Source organism: Hermetia illucens, chromosome 5, assembly GCF_905115235.1.
Source record: "Hermetia illucens chromosome 5, iHerIll2.2.curated.20191125, whole genome shotgun sequence".
NCBI lineage: Eukaryota > Metazoa > Arthropoda > Insecta > Diptera > Stratiomyidae > Hermetia > Hermetia illucens.
In genome coordinates, this window is record NC_051853.1 from 26,736,224 (window position 1) to 26,760,212 (window position 23,989).

Here is a 23,989-nt window from a genome sequence, read left to right on the forward strand (position 1 = left end):
ACTGAAGTGTCCTGTCGACCCGCACTTGCACACCTTTCTGCTAGCAAAGCTCAGGAACCTTTTCGAGACTTCAGTCCCCAAACAGTTATTTACCAAGAGTTTAGGTGTCGTTTTAGCCGACGGACCGTGGGTCTGCACTGGAGCCTCAAAAACGAAATAATCTAAAACTGAACTCCAAGCGTGGAGCTGTAGCACAGGAGATCCAGTTCCATTGATCCAAGGGGCTATGTCAGATTACATCCTCAATCGATGTTTCTCCTGCTCCAGATATTCATCAGCCTTGGGGTTACCACACTTTCTTTGCATACTCTGTCCATAAAAACAAGTAGTGTTAGTTGGTCTTCCCCAGAATATAGAGGACAGTCTCTAAGATAAAGATTTATATTGACTTCATTCTGTAATTACAAACAAAATATAATTAAAAAGAAAATAAAATAGAAAAAAACCATGAGAGATATAAAAAAGAACTAATAAACAAGTTGGAAACCGAAAGCTCGGCGGTTCTTGTATAAAAGGTTTGTTGATTTTTATGGAAGAAACATTTGAGTGCACGAAGGTTCCATTTATATAAATATGTAATTCGTAGTGTATATACGTTGAAGTAGGGAAGTAGTAATTTATGTGGCAAGTGGCAAATTTTGACTTACCATAATTCTGTTAACAATAGTAGGATACCAACCAAAGTTCCCAGAATGCTGTCCCATATTAAAATTTTTATTATTGTCAATTTTAGGAATATAGGATGAACTTAAAGGGTCTTTGCAGTAAAGTTTTACAATATAATAATATGCTATTAGAAACATTAGTTGAGCAGATATCGGAGAGGATTTCGAAACATAGATGCCATGCACATGGATAATAGATATAATAAAAGGGTTCTAGAAGTAATTCACTTTTTTCGGACCCCCGCACTTGGTTGCAAAGCAATGACAAAACTAATACATATTTGGGAAAGTGTTCTTTAAGATTAATACTTTCTTTTGATATCCCGCCTGGCGACATTCTGTCAAAAAAAACGTCGAACCCTTTTTCTAGGTATATGGAACGCCCCCCCCCCCTAAGTTTAACGTATAGCAGTGTAATTCACGATTTACGGCTCCTACCTTTTTATCAACTTTCGTGGGAGGAGTGCATGCGCCAGGCTGACAAACGGACAGTAAACCAATTTTAATAAAGTTTTGTTTCATACGAAAATTTTAAAAATGCGAGAATATCTCTTTTTGCTCCTTACATCTTAAATCTTTGAAGGAATTTTGGATAGCATGGAACACTACCATCAATTTTTCTCTATAGGAAAGCCTACTAAATGAAATGCAAGTTCATCATGCGACAATCAAATATGCACTTCCTTTTTGAACTCGCCGTATTTCACTTTATATGGTGCGACACTCGTACTCCCGGATCCGGATATTATCAAGAGACACGATCTTTGAAAGATCAGGTTATCCCTTGAATCACAGTGTACCGAAGCACTAAACAAGTCGAGAAAACGGAAGCTTCAGGTATTTAAGGTTTTGTGTATTTCTTATAGAAAGACTTTTGAGTGTGCATTCGCCGTAAATTCGCACGTAATATATGCAAATATTACATGAGAGTATCCACTTTCGGGTTATATTGACATTCACAGTCTAAAATTTTCAAATAAACGACAACTTTAACCAATTATAACTTTGTTAGTAATAATATGATTTCCACCAAATTGGGGAGGATTATGCTCTATGTTTAAGCCTACATTACTGCTCGTGGTGCTAGAGTAAACTTAAGAGGGGTTTTGCATCCAATTACTAAAAATTATAGTTCTATGTTGTTATTAACTTTATTTGAATAGGTATCGATATGAGGGGTATTTAGAGCCTAGACAACATATAGTGGCAGCCTCTGGATTTTTTTCAGATTTTTCGGTTGGGTAGTTCCTGAGAATGGGTCCGTGAAAAAATTATCACTTTCGACCCCTGTACTCCCCACTTTTTCAACAAATATCAAAACTAACATCGGCTTTGGAAAGTACTAATCGAGACCTTTTATATGATACCCCACATGACTATATTTGGTGAAAAAATAATATACACCCCCTTCCTTAAATTCAACGTAAAAGGATGCAACTCACTGTATGCGTGAGCGTGCACAGTTCCCAAGTTTTCACCGAATTGAGTGTCAATCGCTCTAACCGTCTCCGAGGAAAATTCGTATGACGGACAGACAGACAAACAGTAAACCGATTTTAATAAGGTTTTGTTTTACACAAAACATTAAAAAGAACATACGATTCCTACAAACTTGAAATAACAATGAAATTTTAATTGTATAATAGCATTTATTTTCTTCGGTGACGTTTGTTGTGTTCGGTATTCTGCCTGCTTAGCTCCTTTAGTTTCGGGTTTGCACTCGCTTGCTTCCACTTTAGCTTTCCCTTCTTCCTCTGGCTTTCAGGAGATGAAGCAAAAGGCAAAAATTATTGGGAGCTGAGGTTAATTGGAAACTTTGTAAAAGGGCGACTGCGGAACTCTGGCTTATCCTCAAGTCTTCCTCTGGCAATTTTCGGGATTGACTAACAGAAACCATTTACCAACGACGTCAACGGTGGCCCTACCCTATCGACACCAGCGATTGGTGCGGATGAGATGGAAGCTATGGTTGCACCTGCAACTGTGGTGGCTGTTGAGATGAAGGCTGTTGTGGATGCTGCACTTGCGGTTGTTGCGGCTGCCTACCGGACTGTGATTTGATTGAAGGCAATAGTGATGTACTTGTGCAGTTCCATTAGGTTAATTAAATTCGACTGTGATTGCAATGCAAATCGTGGATTGGATACCGGCGTGAGAGCTGCACTTTTCTCCAAAACTTCAATTATTTACGGGCGAATTTTCCTCGTAAAATTCCTATCACAAAATTCATCGAGGTACCTAAACTCGTAGAAATTGATTTTTTTCCACCCTTCTTTCTGGTATTTGGTCTTTTGTTTGGCGAGCTTTGGAAACCTGGAAAATAAAAGCCTGTTTCGCTAAAATCAATACTAAATATTACTTCATTAGTTCTCAAATCCTTCAAGAAATGTTTAGTGTTATTGAATGCTGCCACCAATTTCTATCAACATGAAAACCTACTAATTGAAGTGCAGGTTCCACCCGCGATATTCGGCCTTGAATTTTCTTATTTGTTCTTGCTCTATCTACACACTAGATATCCACGTTTCATCCAATGCCAAGCCATAAAATCGCAGTGAACCGCAGTCGCAGCACCAATTTACAAATTTAATTTGGACCAAAACTTCCTTGATGCTACGGATGATGAAATATTTCGAACATATTTCACAAAACACTTACTCCGCAACGGAGCAAGGAGACCACCAACCGGCATCTGTAAACGAAAGTTTTTCTCGCTTCAAAGATTGCACTTCCATAAATGACACCGCGTTTGTTCTTCAATTCCATACGGATCTTTTCAGTTGGAATTCCCAACCTCGGCACTTTTTCACTTTAAACAATGAACCTGGAATTCATCATCAGCTGAAACAACAATAAAAGTTGCTCCGGGGCTGTTCTCCGGCAGAATTTTTTCGGTGTTTTTCATTGAGCGGTCCTTTATGAAACTGGGCTCTGCCCAATGACAATAATCCCAGCAATTATCTAGCGTTGACATTTCACAGAAGCCAGAAACAAACGGCAGAAACACATTTGATAATATACAGCATAGCAAGTTCTTCGGTCGAGGCATGGAGTACATAGTGAGAACAACAGCAACAAAGGTTAATGACCATTTTTCAAATATTCAAAAGCTTGTTTGTTATTACTGAAAATACTTAAACAGATTTTAGAGTTTCGAAATATTTAAAAGGGCAAAGCTAATGAACTGATGCACATGCGGCGAAGCCGCAAACACTACACATTGTTATCTTATTTATTTTGTTTTAATTTTCAATGAGACTGCACCTCAGTAGTATCCAATAATGTTTAAATGATTAGCCTTCAGTTCCGGGCAAGCTCAAAGAAGCAAACATTGATGGCTGGGATCTGCACTCGGTATGAAAGAGATTCAGCAACCTGGTGGTGTTAGGCCAAGGTTGTCATGAAAAGTTAAAATTCCTCTGAAATTGACATAATCTATCATCATTTAGCCAAGACTAAAATTGAGACTACAGCATCTCAAAATATTTTCAAAGATACTGAGCAAACCCATACGTTACTTCATTTGCATGCACAACCTTTCCCCTTAACTAGCAACAAACCTGGGAAAAGCATTTTAAAATTCAAAGTATAATTACGTCAATGGTCAATCCATGTAACACAAACAACAACAACAATAAAAACAACAACAAAAAAGGTTAATGATAAGTTCTGAAATATGGAATATATGCTCTGGTCTTAACTCGAAGCGAAAGAGATCAAGACGTTAAGGTTTAACCAACTTGGTTGTGTTAGACTAAGGTAGTCATTTGAAGAATTCCTGGAAAACTGACATAATCTCCTACCTAGCCAGGAGTAAAATTAAGTATACAGCATCTCAAAATATTTTCACAAATACTGAGCAAAACCATATGTTACTATCCGAAGTATTTACATATACAGTTAATACCTGCCTACAATGAAGAGATTTTGATAAGAACAATAACAATCTATGTTATTACCGGTCAAAACTACTTAAAGCCCACCTCCTTTTACATCATGAAGGAAGTACACTTACATGAACACCGGAACAAACTTTTCCCAAGTAGTACACATACATCCAATCCTTGAAGCATTAACACGGAACTAGAACTAATGAAAATCCTTATCAAAAGTTCACATCCCCTGAACATTTACCGACAGATCTCTCATAATTCAACTTTACTTACTCAAGCCTTTCACGCTTGAAATTTTCACTAAATTTCCCGCTTACTTCCTGCCAGGCTCCACGTTGTATCAGAATTTAAGTACAACAATTGAGACGAAAGTGCACTGTTGTTTCCTTGCTAGCTCTCCTGCGAACCTGTGTTTCCCACTGTAAGCGGATTACCACTATTCACCGGTGTTCCATTGTGTTCCCACTCCACACCTTCCAGAAGAAATAATTTAAAGTGCCAACTCCTTCGCTTAAGAACGTCTCCACATATGTACGCTCACAAACTGAGCACAATGGCTGAAAGCTAGATCATGAACGTAATTCTAATGTCGGATGAAAGTATTCTACTCGTAGTTGTAATTAACATCAAACTTTCTAAGTTTTCACCTGAAATTAAATTTATGAATAGGGGAATTCTCGGGGATGAATTGGGAATTGTGAGGCTTATGGAATTTGAAATGTTCAGCGAAAATGGGAAAAAAATGTCTGAAGTGTTTGTTATTTGGCATGACTCACTTACTGGAAAAATATTTCGTAATTCAAAATATGAGATGAAAGCTCTTTACTTCGTATATTAACAAAATACATGAATTTAATGCTTTGAAGTACCTTAAATATATATCAACCCACAGTTGACTCACCTGCTATGGTCGCCATTATCTACCTAACTTCGCGCTATAACTCTTGTCAAAACTACTCCAACAGTTAACAATCTCCTTCAACTTTTCTGTGCTATACAGTCCTAGGATGATTCATTGCAGAGGAAGTAATTCCACATCATAGCATTGCCTTCCTGCAGCAATCCCGGTGGAGTTGAACAGTTTGATGACCCCTCGTAGATAAAAACCAAAGAGAAGTCAAGTTTTTTGGTAATAGTTGCAACTATTCCTATCCAAAAGTGTGGAAAGTGGAAGTTTATAGCAAAATAGGTGAATCTTGGTTTCGTTAGTATTTACCTTCAATCTGATGACCGTCCTGAGATCCAGAATCATCTGGCAAAGGTGGTGAAGAAGCAGACAAACGTCATCATTGCAGTCAAAAGTTTTTGAGGAAAGATATCATGGTCCATATAGAACCTCTATACGTATTCCTGACAGAACAGCATGAATGACGTTACCGGTGACGAAAAGGAACAGTATGAGTAACAAAATCATATCAAACGAGCTCTATCTCAAATTTCTCAGAAATGTTACTTCTCTTAACCGCGTGAGATTTTGCGCTGCCATATGTATGTCACTCTCATAAGAGCTGTCAGTTTTTCCGGGGTGTCCTTTGCCTTCCTTTCATAAAGTACTCCAGATATATTCCCAGTTCACGTTATCAAAAACCCTCCCGAACTGGTTGAAGAATAGGTAAGCAGTGCTAGAATGGCGAGGCGGCGGAAGTCTCAGAAATCCATAAACCTCAGACCCCGATCCCCAACACAATCATTACCCATTACACTTTCGAGGTATACAGATTGCCCATTACGATCGCAATGTTACCTTAAAGAAGTCTCTTAAGGACCATACAGAGGTGCTAAAAAAAAATAAAATCGCTCCTTGCCGTACAATTGGAAAATCCAGTAATAATTATAATCGTTGGCGCAACAATCCATATTGGATCAGGACCTTGAAGTATGTTAGAGCACTTCATTCAAGACCGTAACCGTACACTGCAATACACTGTAGGAGGCAATGTGGTCAGCATTGCGCTTGCCCGAGATTACGACTGGCATCCGACTTCAAATCAAGATACAAATCCCAGTGCCTCCAGTGAGATTTAAACCACGACCTTCCGTACGGCGGCCTTGCGCTCTAACCACTCAGCTATCCAGACAATCCAGTAAGCAAACGCAAAAAGTTAAAACACGAAAACCTGCTAAGAATGACAATGAGGTAAGAATGCACCATTCTAGACCAGAGAGATCCACCACCTAGCAGCAATACCGTTATCCAACCAAACACTGCACCCCCATTTTTAAGGTTTTGTGTAAACACAAAACCTTATTAAAATCGGTTTACTGTCTGTCTGTCTGTCTGTCTGTCTTTTTTTTTTCTTCAAAAGACTCTGGCCTGGGCACGCCAGAGTGTGGGATTTTTACCCACTAAAACCAAACTACGTTCGGCATCATCCTTGCCAGAGAAATACTCGTGGTGGATGCTCGTTTACAAGTATGCTCTATGTGCTGCTTAAAATTAAATCCTCCGTCTATCATCACCCCCAAGTATTTGATGGCCGGCTTGGAAGTGATGATACGATTCCCGATTCTAATGCAGGCGTAATTTCTTTTGCGGCGCTAAGTGATGAGGACCGCTTCCGTCTTTTCCTCCGCGAGTGCCAGTCCAGCACTCTCTAACCAAGCCTTAATAACACTGATTGCTTCGCTTGAGTACAACTCAGCATCCTCGAGATGCTTTGCAACCACAACCAGTGCTATATCATCGGCGTAACCCACCACCGTAGCCTCCTCCGGAACCGGAAGGTTGAGCACATCATTATACATGATGTTCCACAGTAGTGGGCCACTACAGAGCCCTGGGGGACACCCGCGGAGACAACGTACTCCTTTGGACCGTCATCGGTATCATACCAGAGTGTCCGCTCTTTCAAGTAGCTATCGATAATAGCGGCGAGGTAGGTGGGAACACCAATCGTCGCCAGAGACTTTCATATAAGGTTCCAATTGGCCGAATTAAATGCATTCCTCACATCCAGGGTCACCACCACGCAATATTTGCTGGTATAACCCCTTCCGTGAATTGCATTTTCGGCCACGCCAGTAACCATTTTGATGGCATCGATGGTTGATCTGGCTTTCCGGAACCCATACTGCCTATCTGAAAGGCCCCCTTGGCTCTCGACGACTGGAAGTAATCTATTATAAATGGCCCGCTCCAACATTTTCCCCATAGTGTCTAGAAGACATATGGGTCTATAGGAGGACGGTTCACCTGGAGGTTTGCCAGGCTTAGGCAACAGTACCAGCTTCTGCCGCTTCCATGGTGCAGGAAAAATACCCTCCGACATGCACGTTTCAAACAGCTCCGCGAACATATCCGGTCTACTTTTGACGGCAAGTTTGAGAGCCTTATTCGGTATGCCGTCAAGACCCGGGGCTTTACTGTCGCCTATTGGACTGCAGATCTCTAGCAGCTCGTCCCTGGTGACTGGTGGAATCAGCGTCACATTCAGGGGGCGCTGGAAGGTGTCAGCACCCCCCTCTTGCTGGAGAAATAACCCCTGGATTATTTTCAACAAGAGCATAGGGCACGTGATCTGCGGAGACGATCGGCCTTTGAATCGTCCTGTCACGATTTTATAGGCGCTACCCCACGGATTTATGTCCGCTTCCGAACAGAGCCCCTTAAAACATTCCCTCTTACTCCGCTGGATGGCGAGCTTGAGGTTCTTGCGAGCTTCCCTATAGGCATGCTCCTTTTGCCCCTGATCGATCCTACCTATTGCCCTCTGAGCCGTTCGTCTGGTTCTGTGGCAAATCGATCGAAGATTGGCAAGTTCACTATTCCACCAATAATTGAGTCTTCTAGTGGGGAATGAACATCTCCTAGGCATCGACGCGTCACATGCTTTAGAGATGCTCTGTGTGACATGGAGAGCTCTATCCGTGGAGGTGCCTGCTTTGTTAGGCAAGTCTAGCCACACCTCCATGAATGTCTGCTCATCCATCGCTTTGGCAGACCATCCTGGTGTTCCTCTGGATTTCGGCTTCCGGGGTGCGGGTCTCCTGCCTTGTGGCTCCATCCTTAGTTCAAAGGTGATTGCCTGGTGGTCGCTGTACGTGAAGTCCTCACTAACTTGCCAGGACATGTCACGTGCTAACGCAGGGCTAATAAAAGTCAGATCTACAATTGACCCAGTTCCCCCTTTCCGATAAGTGTTTATATCGCCTTCGTTGGCCAGAACCACGTCCAACTGGGCGAATGCTTCTAATAAGCACCGCCCCCTTGCGTTAGTCTCTTTGCTGCCCCACTCGATAGCCCACGCATTAAAGTCACCGGCGATCACCTTTGGACTCCGTCCCTTTGCATCGTGAACAAGATCGTCTAACAGTTCTTCAAACTCGGGCAGTGTGAGGCTCGGTGGGGCGTAACAGCTATATATGAATATACCGCTTATTTTTGCATTGTGGCCGTTTGAGTACCGCCATAAGCCTTTCTTAGGCTCACGATGGATTCTTCCCTGAAATCCTCCAACTTGAATTGTTCCTTCAAGGCAGTGCAGATTTCTTCTCTGGATGTTACCTCATCGAGATCCTTGCACTGAATATAGATCTCATGTTTTTGGGAACGAACCGCGACATTGTCCCCAAGTGAGTTTAAAACTTGGTTACGAAAGTCGTCAGTTTTACCCACGCTGGATTTTTTCAGCTCAAACATGAAATCACCTTTCTGGGTCCTCCGGATTTTGCTAACATTTCCGCCTAGGTCTTTTAGGTCGGGGTCAGATTTCACCTTCTTCAGTATCTCCGCATATGTTAGATATCCTCTGCTGGAGATTACAATTGCCTCCGGGCGAATTCGCACCTTTGGTTTCTTATTTCTTTTTTTATTCACGACCTTAGTCCAACCATCGTTCTTATTTTCTTTCAGTTTCGGTTCGCTAGCCGACTTTCCTACTTTTGGTACTTTGGGCCCTTCTGAACTTTTAGTTCCCTTTGTTGGACTGGTTAAGACCCCTTTTATCCTTTTTGGGGCCTGTTGATTCGCCAAAGCTTCCCCCTCCTTGTGTCTCACTCTTTTACTTGAGCGAAGGTCGGCGACTTTGTGCTTGGGTGTCACTTGGGTCGCCTGTGACACTGTTGAGGCTGGGATGTCCGGCTTTTCCTTAGGCTTTCTTATTTCTTCCTGGGAACTATTATAAAGCACCCTGATGGCTCTCACCATGTTCTTAATGGCTTGGTGCACATTGTGCTTGTCCTTGATGAATTCGAACAGCTCAACTATTTTAGTCCCAAGCTGCATAAAAGGTAATTCTTCTGGGTCAGGGCTCTGTTCTCGGTGAGTCCTGGCCAGACTACTCCTTTTACTGACTCCTTCACCTTTTTCAGTTGCTGAGCTCCCATGAGCTTTCTCTTTTGCCGGCTTTGATATTGGAGGAGATCGTAAAATTGATGAGCTTCTCCTGAATGGATCTATTTGCTGCTGCAGGAGTACCTCTTGATCATATCCGATGGGTGTCGAAATCGCCTTTTTTGGCCAGCTATCTCCTTTTAGCCCATCATTCTTTGCCTTCGCAATTTATGTTCTTGGCAGAGTTGTGTTTCGTTTGAACACCTCCTTCTCCAAATCTAAAACACTTGTAGTATTAGATGCAACGGTGGCCAAGTTCTCCACCACCGAAGCACTGCGGTCTGTCTGTCTGTCTGTCTGTCTGTCTGTCTGTCCGTCACACGCCTTTTTCTCGGAGACGGTAATAGCGATTGAGACCAAATTTGGTAGAAAGGTAGGAACTGTGAACGCTCACGCATACAGTGAATTACATCCTTTTACGTCGAATTTAAGGGGGAGTCCCCATACATGCAAAAAGGGGGTGTAAAATTTTTTTTCATCAAATATAGCCATGTGGGGTATCAAATTAAAGGTCTCGATTAGTACTTTTCAAAGCCGATCTTAATTTTGACATTCGTTGGAAGGGTGGGGAACGCGGGGGGTTGAAAGTGATCACTTCTTTAAGGGGGCCATTCTCAGAAACTACCAAACCGAAAAATCTGAAAAAAATCAGGTGGCTGCCACTATATGGTGCCTGGGCTCCGAAATACCTTCCATGCCGATATCTGTTTAAATAAAGTTAATAATAGTATATTACTACAATTTTTTGTAATTGGTTAGAAACCCCCCTTAAGTTTATCCTAGTACCATGAAATTTTGCAGTGATATAGGCTATAATATAGAGCATAATCTTAGTTTGGTGGAAATCGCACTATTACTAACAAAGTTATAATACCTCAAATTTGTTGCTTCTTTGAAAATTGAAGACTATGAATGTCAATATCACCCGAAAGTGGATACTCTCACATAATATATGGATATATTAAGTGCTACGTACTAAGGAATACACAAAACCTTTCGTACCTGAAGCGTCCAGCTTCCGGTTTCCCGGCTTGTTTCTTTCTTCAACGAAAGAAGGTCAGAATGGAATCATGACGAAATCTGCGGCAACCAGTCTTTGCTGTGTGCACGGCTTTATGCTACGTATCTCTGTTTCAAATCGAATCTTCACACCCAACCAACATCCTTCCTTCGACAAGGAAAAAGACACGTCTCCCCAATCATCATTAGAAGCGAAAAAAACGAAATATTGGGGCAGCTTGGTATAGCACCTCCCTACAACCCTCCGTTTTCAGCCTAATTAGCGTCATCTTCACTTGCTCAAACTGACACAATAGTAAAAAGGTTTTATTTTTCAACATTCTTTCTTATTTGGATTCTGAAAGCCAATCGAATGAAAAGTATGGAAACGACCAAGGATAGTACCTGACTATTTTCTAGTCAAATACTTGCTACAGTAAAGAAGGTATTCTTTACCACGCATCGTAAACCAACAAAGGCCCATCATTCACAATAAGAAACAGTTTTGAAAAGCTGAGACGGAACAACTTTCCGGAGACTTAAGAAGGCAAGACCCGTATTTCAGAGACTTAAGAGACGTTATCTTGTAAAACCCAGAACATAAAACCCAAAAGGAATTTAGGAATCAGAAAAGGTTATCTTCCATTGATTGACTACTTCGGAATCTTAAGGAAATAGGACTACACGTTGGGCACCGTTCGTAAGGTTAAAAGTGATACATCTTTTGGTACCAACTAATTGTCGCGTGGTCGGGTCGGTATTTTTAAGGTTTCGTGTCAAACAAAATCTAATTAAAATCGGTTTGCTTTCTGCCTGTATTCCGCCCATCTGTCTGTTTGTCTGTCTTCCACACCGTGGTGCTAGAATCGTAATATTGAGTCTCAAAGTCTTGAATTTTCAACGAAGCGACAACTTTGACCTATTATAATTCGGTCAGTAATACTGCGATTTCCATTAAACTTGGTAGGATCTTGCTCTATGCTATAACCTACATTGCTGCAATTTTATGATAGTTGGATGAACTTAAGGCGAGTTTTGTAGTCAATTACTAGAAATTATAGTATAGTATATTATAGTATTTGAACATATATCGGTATGCAAGGTATTTTGGAGCCTAGGCACCATATAGTGGCAGCTTCCTGATTTTTTTTTTATTTTTGGGTTTGGCAGTTTCTGAGAATTAGTCCGTTAAAGAAATGATCACTTTCGACCCCCCGTACTCCCCACCCTTCCAACTTCGGCTTCGGAAAGTACTAACCGAGGCCTTTCATTTGATATGCACATGTCTATATTTCAAGAACAAAATTTATACCTTCATTTTGCATGTACCCCCGCCCCCCCTTAAATGCGACGTAGAATGATCTAACTGACTGTATGCGTGAGCGTTCACAGTTTCCACCTTTTTACCAGGTTTGATGTCATTGCTTAGAACCGTCACCGAGAAAAATGCATGTGACCGACAGACAGAGAGACAGATAGTAAACCTTTGTTTTACCCAAAAAACCTTAAAAAGGGCTGGGATTCTTCGTGAGTGGAATTTATATTTATATATTTCACTCGAGTGTCAATTGTTCTTATTAATTATGTCATCAGCATCTTATTTGCATAGGTTAGGATGCAGTTAATGCACACAAAATTGACAAATTCGAACTGGTATAACTCTGACACTGATAGCCGGATTTCCATGAAACTAGCCATGAGTATGCGCAATACTGTTCTCTATGACGTGCCTCCCCAGCACTCCTAGGATGAACTTAAACGGGTTTCTCAGTCAAATTCCACAAACTGGCTCTTAGTAAGTTCATTTGAGCAGATATCGGAATAGGGCATATTTTCAGGTCTAGATTTCAAATAGGCGCACCACCCTGATTTTTGTGTGCATTTTGACTAGTTTAGAACACTTTACAATTTACGTCAAAACTAATATCAGATTCGGAAAGTAACTACTTTCATTTGATACCCTATATGACTACATTCGATGAAAAGAAATGTATATCCCCGTTTATATGAATGGGGAGCCCCTCTTTAAACTGCACGTAAACTTAAGTCACTCACCGTATGCGTGACATTTCACAGTCCCCATATGTCTTCCAAATTTCGTTTGGATCGCTTTAGCCGTTTTGTAGAAAAGTACTTGTGACAGACAGACAGACAGACAGTGAATCGATTTTAATAAGGTTTCGTTTTACAGAAAATCTTAAAAATACACAGAATCAATCATTCCAGAAACGCGAGCTTCTGGTTTGTCGGCTTGTTTTTATTTGTCAATTTTTTCAATAGGTCCGCGTGAAATTTCCCGTTCATTTCCCAGGTTTCGGTGCGGCTCCTTCGCAATGTGAAATTTTAGTAAATCTTATATAAGCGACTGAAGCGTTCAAAAGGTCATCTTAATGAATTGGAAGTGTTCGGTTTCGGAATATTCTCGGAGGCTACAGGGATTTGATAATATGCCTTGACTAAGACCTTCTTCTTTTGTTTTAGCCCTTGTCTCATTCAGAAGAGGGATCAGCTCGTCGTGATCGGCTGTCCCACTTCATTTTATCAAAGACCTGATCTGGATGTAGACGCGAGGTCTTCAAATCACCACCCAGCGTATCAAGCCATCGTTGTCTTGGGCGGCCTTTTAGTCGGTGGCCATCGACTTTAATGTTCAAACCAATTTTGGCAAGAAAATTCTCGTTAGCGCTAATTTTACAATCATCTCATCGAAGACGTCACTCTCGCAATTTTTCCACGATCGGTGCAACCCCTTATCGATAGCGGTTATCCTCATTTCGGATGGCCTGTCACGCCACTAGTTAAGGGTCAGGAAAATACGGTGTTTGGCGGTAGAGTCCGCAAGTCATGAATGAGGGGAGTGCGGTGTCGGTTTGGAATCGTCTGGGTATTTAGACATATACACCAAGTGCTTAAAACCCTCTCTGTGCAACTGCGAGCTGCGGTGGTAATAGACGCACCTTAGGAAAGATGGGGGAGCCAGCAGTGCTCATGTGGTGTTGATATCCACGATAATGAAATGGCAAGGAAATGTCTGCGCAGAACCGAGACGGAAGTATCCAAAAGAACTCTTCCACGTTCCCGACCCTGCCTACCACAAAGGTATGCTTTTGGTTTTCCCATCATCCCTTTCAGCAAATCATTCCAAGGCAAATGTCAACTTTATTTTTAGTTATCTTTTCACCTGCTAATTTGCTACGTATCCTGGAATAGCAACCCAAGTTATCAATGCTTGCTCGCTATAAATAAATTTGTAAATTTTTCAGTATTCATCCCATAGATAATAGGATCCATAACACAGAAGAGAACCTTCAAATTCCTCAAAGAAGAGAATCTAACTACAAAATGAATTCATCGTTAGCAGTTGTCAGTTACCTAAATGGTTTTATCCCAATCAACTTCATTCTGGCTTGAAAGACGCAGAGGTTATAAATATATTCACATATTCCCATGTAGGAGTGCTTACTCATTTTCCACTCAAAGGTATTGTATATCAAATAGTTTTGCTCAATGTCACCTAGTAACCTGGGAAATATTCATTTGGATTTTACAATGAAAACTTTCCAATTAAAACAGGAATACATATGTAGACTTTGATGGGGAAAATGGAGTAATAAAATTGAAGAAATGTTTATTCAATGTCCTTATTGGAGGATAGATCAGCGTTCCCTTTCGAGTTTTCTGATATTAACATTTAGGTGAACTAATTGCGATATCTATTCTTTTCAGCTGATAGTAAACCTTGCCCTCGTTTTTAGCAAATGGGTATTTGCAAATTAACCGGAATACGAAAGGAAAGGACTTCAAATCCTTTTGTCTGACTCTACTTTCTGAATTTCTTAATGACAGGGATCAAAGAATATATGTAAATCGAAAGCTTTCGGGCTTATTGAAACCTTTAAATTAGAGAGAGTATTGCAATCAGATGTCTTATAATTTGCAAAGGCGTTTCATTTCTAAAGCTTACTGATGGTGATATCAACCCTGGATAGCCGGAGTCGATCTAGAGAGGACAACCATCCCAAAACATTAATATTAGGACGACTAGGCCTCACGATGGCTGTGCCTGCTGAGGTTGCTTCACGCCAATTTATGGTGACCACTTCAGCAGGTTTGTGTAGGCAGTTAATCAAGTGGACCCAAACGGGGTTAGGTACATCTTATCGCACCTTGTTGCACCAGAGATTCGTCGCGCGCAATACGCGCACGTTATAATGCAGTGGGTCGGAGGGCCAATACCAATTAAATTCTCGCAGCGGTACAATCCCAGCCATCATCGACTTGAGGTCATTGCGACAACTGTTAACCAAGAGTCGATGAACCGTAAGACAGTTCTTTACCCTCCGTCTGAAGTTTCCGCTGAGGTTCGAAACGAATTCCAAAGGGCGTTTATAGAATTTTTGGAAAACAATCCTTTGAATAGACCAGGTTTTCCCAGGCTCAATCTCCAGCACCTCTGGGAACTCTATCTCAAATCAATGTTGAGATTCTATTTCGACTGCCTGATGATATATCGCTGCTGTAATTACAATCACTTTTCCATTTTGGTGCAGTTGCGGATGTCAGATTGAAGGGTCAAAAGATTCGCTTTCTTATTATTGGTTGGAGTGACCAAAGAAGGGACCAAGGAAAATTCATCTGGAGCGTCTGCGTGACTCATGGCGGCAGGGCATTGCTAGGCTGACTAGAATCAGCACTGGCAGTGTCACCAGGCGGATGAAGAATAAAGGGCAGAATGTTTATCGGAAATATGCCACCCCTCTAGAGGCGGTGCTCAGAGGTGGCAGCGAGGAAGACGGGGCGGCAACCCTATCGGCCAAACCAAAACCAAGTGGCCGAGGAGAACCTCCATAGTGGTGGCACCGGGAGACGCTGTAATCACTTTGGTTTGCCAGCCGTGATTCAGTAGGCGAATGCTGCAAAGGCCTAATCAGGGCGATCAGACCCGAGTGCGCGGGGACTCATCTGAAGTGGCAAATTGGTCACGAAACTTTACCAGGGGTATACTGGTACCATGGGAACCGGGAAAGCCCCTGGACTCACATACTTCGGGTGAACTGCTGTTGTATGTGAGGACAGCTCGGTTATTTGCGGTTGGCCCCACTAGTGGGAGTTTCATGTGGTTATGCTCAAGCGAGAAGAGACCTTCGGGCCTCGACGTGGTGTTGCGTATCAACACGGGTGCCGTACTCCATAGTTCGGTAGAGATTTAGGTAATTCTTGGATCCACCAGTATGAATGCTAAGCCATGCACGTTGTATAGACTGGTACCGTCGTTGCTTATCTCAGCGGGGCTCTGATTGTGGTCACAAAATCAATCCGTGTCTTAAGAGGACCATATGATTAAGTCTCACGACAGGTGCCTACGTAAAACATCATGGGCTTCACCCCTCTAGAGGCAAAATCTGGTCACTATCCACATTGTCATTTTGGTAATCCTGCATATAATTTAAATGTACCAAACATATCGATAATATAGCTATTGACCTCCACGTGATCGATAACTTCAAATTGAATTGATTACCGCTGAAGCCACCCGCCTTGTTACTAACCGGGTATCAATTTTTCCCATCTTACCGATGAGGAGGTTCAACGAATCATAAACAGCTCGAAAAAATGGAAGGGTCCTGGTCTACATCGGGTGCAGAATTTCTGGTATAAAAAGTTAAGCAATATTCATGGTCAATTGGCATAGGGCATAAACCAGGTTATTAATTAGCCTGAAGAATTTCCACCCTTCCTCACTGTGGGGATAACCTACCTTGTCCCTAAAGCGATACGGTGCAAGACCCCCCAGGGCAAAGTGGAAGACCGGCGGCGTGTTGCAAGACTATGACACGGTATTCTTTACGGACGGATCAAAGATGGCCTATGGAGTCGGCGCGGGGGTTTTCTCGAATACACACGGTGTATCCAAGTCGTATGGTCTCCCAGGTTTCACCAGTGTATTCCAGGCGGAAGTACTGGCAATATTGAAAGTCTGTCGATGGCTGGAGCGTGATTCGAGCCCCAAGCGTAACATAGTCATTCTGACCGACAGCCAAGCGGCCATCAAGGCCTTGTACTCAACGACGACATCTTCCAGCCTGGTGGGGCAGTGCAGAGACGCGCTCAACCATCTGGGCGGCACGCCCTCTGCGATTTCTCTGCGATTGCCCGGCTCTGGCTACAGTCAGGCTGCGGACACTGGGTAAACCATTCTTTGGAGACCTCAGCAAGATTTCTAGCTGCAGGGTCGGAGAGCTGCTTTCCTTCGTGAATGCTACGGGCTGGCTCTGAAGACCCGAGCCGGCTGGACTCTGCTTCACTGTTCCCATAACAACAGTCACGGTCTTAGGAATTTGTGGCATCAAAATGGCGCACCAAAGCGCTAACTGGGCTCCTCGGAGCGGCCACTGATACCTACCTACCTACCTACCGCCAGACAAAGGATCGATTACTTGCTTACCAACTCTTTTAGGGAAATGGTCAATCGAGATCTCGAGACCAACAACACTCTGTCCGAGGAGCAGAAGGGGGTTGGATCAAGAAGTTGCAAAAACTCATTACCGACTCGATAATTGTAGGATGAACTACTAGAGGACAACGATCCCTTTAGTAGTTATATAAACTACGTCATATAAACTTACGTTGAGCCTTTTGACAGCGTCCCGCACACTTAGTTGAACGATGTCCTCTATCAATACCGCAATGAAGTCGAACTAATAAAGTTTTTGGCGACAGCCATAGAAGGGTAGCATATGATCTTATCAGTGTATCTGATGGTAGTAATACCTCAGAGCCGCATTTCTCGAGATTGTGATAACCGGAAAGTAATTATAAAGAAAAGGCATCCCTTTAGGGTTCCTCAAAGTTTAGTTTACAACGAATTATCCCATGCAAGCGGCGAATTGTTTCTTTTATAAATATTGGCTCTTGCCTCTGTAAGGAATATCCAAAGATTACCCAAAGGATTTTGTTAACTTATTCATTATTTTGTGATCTTACATTTACAATTGTTATGGAAAGTTTGAAATCCCTTATTAAATTCGAACAAATTATTCAAAGTGAGAGGGGCCTTATTGTGTGGGATCAGTAATTGCCTCGCGCAAAATGTCGGAAAGGTTACTTCAAGCTTTTCTTATCTAAGAGTAATTCTAGAAAGTTAGGAAAAGTTTTGAAAGCTCGCCCGAAATATAAAAAGCACCAAATTTTCAAGACGAAGCATTCTCCTCTCTAAATGGGTTAGTGAAAGTGAAATCACCAAACCCGACTCTTTGAGTTTTTCTACTAAAAAAATCATCATCAAACCATCAAATTATCCAGACATGTCAATGTCGAACATTCCTCGAATATTCAATGAACACTGATGATTTAATCAATAATGTATACATGACCTTTCTTCTGATGTTCCTTTCCATGTAATCCCCGCTTCGAACCTAGAAGCTTGCATAAACAAGATTGTAGACGAAGTGAAGTTTCGTACAAGACGAAAAACAGGAGCAGAACCGCCTGCCCAGTATACGAGTAGTTCCCTCAACCATTCCTCTTCATTTCTTAGTGTCATAGCCTGAAACCGTTTCCAATTCCACAGAAGGATTCTGGCCCGTGTAAAGGCGTCCCTGCTCCCTTCTTGGCTAGTTCGTCCGCTGCCTAGTTGCCTTCCAACCCAGCATGGCCTGGACGAGCCGAGTGTATTCAGTCTTTAAAGGCATTCCCACACCAGTTTAGAGTTCACCTGGTTAGACCTAAGTGCTTTGATCGCTGGTTGGTTATCGGTAAGGAATAGCAACGTTCTGCCCCTGTAGTTCCTTTGGAAATTAAAGGAGGCACATTTGTCCATGGCGTATATTTCCGCCTGGAATACGCTAGTGTATCTGCTCATTGGCTCGAAGTACATTTTCCTTGGACCAATAACACCGGCACCCGCTCCCACTGCTGTGACGGATCCGTCAGTGTACCAAGTAATCAGTTGCTGGTTTAAGCCGTATATCGCAGCCACGCTCTCCCAGTTTGCCTTGTTACTCCAACGTGTTTCAAACTTCTTATTGAAGTGAAACCTCGTTTTGATGTTATCCCTTGGTATCAGTAATTCGGGATACCGCCTGGAAAGAATGTCCATCTTCCTTCGATTTAGGCAGTTCCCTGCCTCACTGATATTACCGGCCATCGTGAGTATTGCTCTCTTTGTCTGCATCTGTATGTGCAGATGGAGAGAGGTTAATCCCAGAAGGATCTCTAGGGATGCCTTTGAGTATGTCCTCATTGTCCCATAGATACACACGCAAGCCAGTCTTTAGTGTGTGTGAAATTCTCTGGCTTGTGTGCTGAGTTCGGTTCTTTCTGCCCAGATTACCGCTCCATAGGTAATCGTTGGCCTTACTATTGCAGTATATATCCGCAGTAGTACCATCGGCCTATAACCCCATTTTTTCCTGCTGTGAATCTACAAGTTATTAGAGCCCTCGTGGCTTTACGACAAGTGTTTCCACCATGTGTTTTTCTGAGTAATTTTTGATCTAGCGTAATTCCCAAATATTTGACCTCTGTTGGTACTGCTATTTGCCTGCTTTCTAGCATTTTGCCCATCTAGGATGCTAGGATGTTTCCCACTCACTTGCTGTTCTGGGTATCTTGTATCTCTGTATGCGAAGTGTTGTCGAATGCAAATTCGATATCCAAAAATGGACACAGTGCTATCTCTTTTGTTTCTATGGCATCCCGTAGTACCTCTGTCAGCTGATACAGAGCAGTTTCAGTTGACCGTCCTGCCCGGTTAACGTGTTGACAGTGATGTGGGGGATTATGCTTTAGAACGTTAGTTCTAATATAATTGTCTACGACCTTCTCCACTGTTTTGAGTACGAACGATGTTAGGCAAATTGGTCTGAAAGATTTAGGGTGAAAAGGATCCTTCATACCCGCTTTCAGAATAAAGACCACTTTTGCCCGTCTTCATGCCCTTGGTATGTATCCCAGTGCTATGCTCCCCCTTACCACCCTCAGAAGAGACCCTAAAATAATTCCTAGGCCTCTCTGGATTAGTGCTGGGAAGATGCCACCTACTCCGGGAGATTTCAGTGGTTTAGTAGTTCCCACTGCCCACCTTACCCTAGCTGCTGAGCATACCTCTTTTGCTAGTTTCCAGTTCTCCTTTCTTCTTCTTTTATTCATTGTCGGGGTGTCAGGCAGAATGTTGTCGCCCACCACCGTGGGGTAGGACCCCGGAAAATGAGTTCTGAGAAGTAGGTGCACCTTGTCCTCCTCATTGTCGATAAATGCCCCGTTTTCCTTCTTCAAACAGACAGAGGATATTACCCCGTCTTTGGCTACAGCTTTGTAAAGGCTGGTTGCTTCTGTGATTTGTTCGATACCTTCACAACATTCCCTGAAGCTGTTCCGTTTTGCTTCCATGATCGCGTTGCTATACGCAGTCAGTGAACTTTTGTACTTCGGCCAGTCCTCGGTTTGTTTTGCCCGGTGGAAGAGTTTTCGTACCTCTGTTCTCATTCTGGCCAGGTTCCTGTTTCGCCATGATACATCCCTTGATAACTTAGCTGTCTTAGCCGGACACCTGGCCTCATATGCGTCAATGACGGCTGTGCTGAGGTTTTCTACCACTAGTTCCAGTTCGCTCCTGATGCACCGCACCCTTGACGGTGGGCAATGTTGTTGTTCAAGTGCGTTGCATAGGATTCCAAATCCGTTCTCCTGGGGTTGGTTATTATTCTTTTTATTTCGGAGTTACCCGCAATGTGGAATCTGATTATCCTGTGGTAACGTCCTCTTCTCATAATACTTCGCCAGTTTTGCGACTTGCTCCGGTGGAGCCCGGATTTCGTCTCCTGGGAAGTATGCCGATGTCATGACTGCCTCTCGAGTACTCCTCCCGGCTTCTAATGAGACTTGGATAGCCACTAGGTCCCCTTTCAGGAACTCTGAAAGACATATGTATTTTAAATTACGTTTAAGAATTATGCAAGCTCTTGGTTTTTCACAAGAGGAGTCCCAAATTACCTGTATGTTTCTTCCTTGCAGACCACGAATCTGCCCCCGGTACACCCAGGGCTTCTGAGCCAGCACTATTCCAATGTTCTTCTCGGAACTTGCTCTTGCAATTACCGCAGATGCAGCTTTCGCATGGTGGTGGTTTATCTGAGCTATCTTAGCGCTGCTCCGTTATTGTTTGGAGCTCTTCTCCACTGTCGGAGTATTGCCCTCCTCCTCCGACATGCAAACGCCAATATCAATTAGCTCGTTGGTTGCTTTCACATTTATTATTTACACAATATGAGCAATATTTTTCTAAGTATTGGCAGCTATAAAAGATAATGAACTGTGCGGCACTGGAGATGAAAATGTTGCGTTAAACTAGTGACATAACACGTCATATGGGTTACACTGATCATAGCAAAACGTAATTCACGCTAACGAGAATTCACTTACCAAGATCGAAATCGATCGGAAATGACCAAAAGGGCGACCAAAAGAACGATGGCCTAATACGCCGAATGTTGATGTGAAAGCTTCGCAGCTACATCCGGGTCTCTGACAAGGGAAAATGCCACAATCCATCAAAACAAGGCGACTCCGCTTCTGAACGGATAAAGGAGAAGAAATTGAGCCATGTTTCAAAATTAGAAGCAAGCATACCTGGACTGTTAAGGAACTTAACAAGTAACTTCTGCAGGAAGTCCTAAGTTGCTTAAGCCTAAACAGGGATTGTAAGACATTTGTTTGTCGGACAAAGTCGGTTTTCATACACCGGTACGTGCAGCAAGTGGTAAATAATGAAGCAGAATCCTTAATAGCTGCGATGACATTAAAGGAGGTTCAAATAGTCTTCTTCAGCCTGGGAACATGACCATTCAAATCTAAAGGAACTTCAGACAAATCAGCTTAACACCATTTTTGCTGAAATATCTGAAGAGACTGGCTGAGCGTCATATTCGCGAGAAGCTGCCAACGTCGCACGCACTAAGTGAGCTTACTAACGTGAAAAGTCCTGTGAATCTGCTCTTGACTCTTTGGTTTCAAAGGTAGAGGATGCAACTCTGAATGGCGAGTACACGATGAGGTGTTTGTGGATATTGGAGAGATCTGTGCCAGAGAGCATGGTGTTGATGAAACTTGAGTGGATGCACACTAAGCTGACCAGAGATTACCGTGTGCTGAATTGGGCACCAGAAGCGTCGAAAGGCTGCCCTTAAGTGGAGTATGTTGATTGACCCACTACTATGGGAACTGCACCATCTGGTAATATACCCAAGAAGCTTCTTTGGAACAAACATGTAGAATTAAAAATGGAAAGAGATCTCATAGCTTGTGGGTTGTGTAGGCGTACCTTAGCCTCAACATAGGGACTTAGGTCTCAGGCAGTAATGTGGATACCTGTTGCTATGATTAGGCCGATGTTCGCTTACGCATCAGAAGTATGGTGGTTTATGGTGAAATAAACAAGTTTTCAGTTTAAACTAGCCACACTGCAAAGAACTATGTGTCTGAGTATTACCGGCGTCATGAGCACGACATCCATCGCAGCTCTGAATGCATTATTCAATTGGCAGCCCTGGGATTTGTTTATTCAGAGCACTGCAATAAGAACAATTCATAAGTGTTCGATAGATCTATAAGAAAACAGTACTCGTGGAGGTACCAGCATTGGAAGAGTTATTGGGAGAACTGAACCCAGTTTTTGCATTTTGCAACGCCTTCTGACGCCCGGATCCCCATACGTCCGTTTGGTAGAAGACTTTTGAAGTTACTTTTAAACGAGGAGAAAGCTGGGATATACCAGAAGATTGCATGTCAGGATATACTGACGTCTTCTACACCGATGACTCAAAAACAGAACAGGGTTCTGGAGCAGGAGTCTATTTCTTTAAGGCTCAAGGATATGTGACCCTAAAGGCAATCTGAATGATTGACGAACAGGACATACATATACGAATATTCCATAAGCCGTGAGCTTTGCAGGACAAAGGTTATCATAGTTTGATGATGCTTGTCATTAAATGTTTAACGTGTATTCATCAGATATGTAACCTCCGCTAATATGACATGCTATAGGCGAAGGTAAATGCAAGTATCTACATTCTTAGTATGTCACCAGATAAATAAAACTATCGTCCAGGTGATATGGATCTGAGGAAGAACGGGTGAAATATATCATAACAAATATCGTCCCCTTAGAATTTTACTAGCTTCAATAACAGCTCCATTCCCTCCTTCCTTGCCCCTAAGTGAATTATTGTAATTCTAAAATCGCAGCATCAATACTCCTTCTTTGCAAATAGAAGGACAGTTTTAAAAGCGAATAAATACTACATTGAAAACTTCTAGACTTCAATTTATGCATACTACAATTTCCACGATAGTGAGAATGACACTTAAAAAGGATATGAAATGAAAGGAAAGTCGGATAATTTCCCTTCTTTCCCACTCACTTCTTGTTGGATTCATTGGATTCTCGAGTACTTTTCCCGTTCATGAGGACGAGTTCTGGTCGGAATGGTAATGGGTAAATTCAAATCCAATGAGTATCTTCAAATCTACGAGAGATTTTCTTTCAGCATAGATTTTCCGAGGATATCAATTTGCATTTTGAATGCTGTCTTTTACTATGTGTATTTTGGTAACTATTCGAATGGTAAATTGAAATGCTTTGACGACTATGTGCATACAGAGAGGTCGGATCGATGGGTGAATCGTTTCTGTCTAATGGATTTGGCTTGAAGGATATTCTCGATGGAAATATAATACTCGTACTTGCAGAGTAATTGAATTTGATGTATTTAGGATGAATTATAATATTGTGAATCTCATTAGAAATTAATGAACTTCAGGTCTTATGCAAAAGGATGTTGCCATTAATCGGTATTGGATGTCCGAAACATTCTCCTCAGTAATTAGATTTCAAATTGACAATTTCTACCAGTCATGCTCTCATCTTAGTGGCTTGATTCTAGGAATCCTTATAATTCACTCTGACGCACTTCTGCTGTAGTTACCGGTAATGTAAAGTTCTGGATGAGCTGGGTTGCTTTAGCTCGCAATTTGCACGTTTTATTATTACAGGAAAAGTGAAAATCGATGGATAATTAGTCCTTGTCCACAATAAGCGT

The 23,989-nt window shown here is 42.3% G+C and overlaps 2 protein-coding genes across 2 annotated transcripts in view; one reads left to right on the forward strand and one right to left on the reverse strand.

Annotated features, from left to right (window-relative positions):
- LOC119658228 (protein artichoke) overlaps positions 1–23,989 on the forward strand; it is a 517,332-nt gene that overhangs the window by 302,848 nt on the left and 190,495 nt on the right. The gene's annotated exons all lie outside the window — the stretch shown is intronic.
- The window catches only part of LOC119656993, a 176,898-nt gene that overhangs the window by 146,722 nt on the left and 6,187 nt on the right, over positions 1–23,989 (reverse strand). The window contains exon 3 of the mRNA XM_038063728.1: positions 20,772–21,036. Coding sequence (XP_037919656.1) covers positions 20,772–21,036 — 265 coding nt within the window. The remainder of the gene's footprint in view (positions 1–20,771; positions 21,037–23,989) is intronic.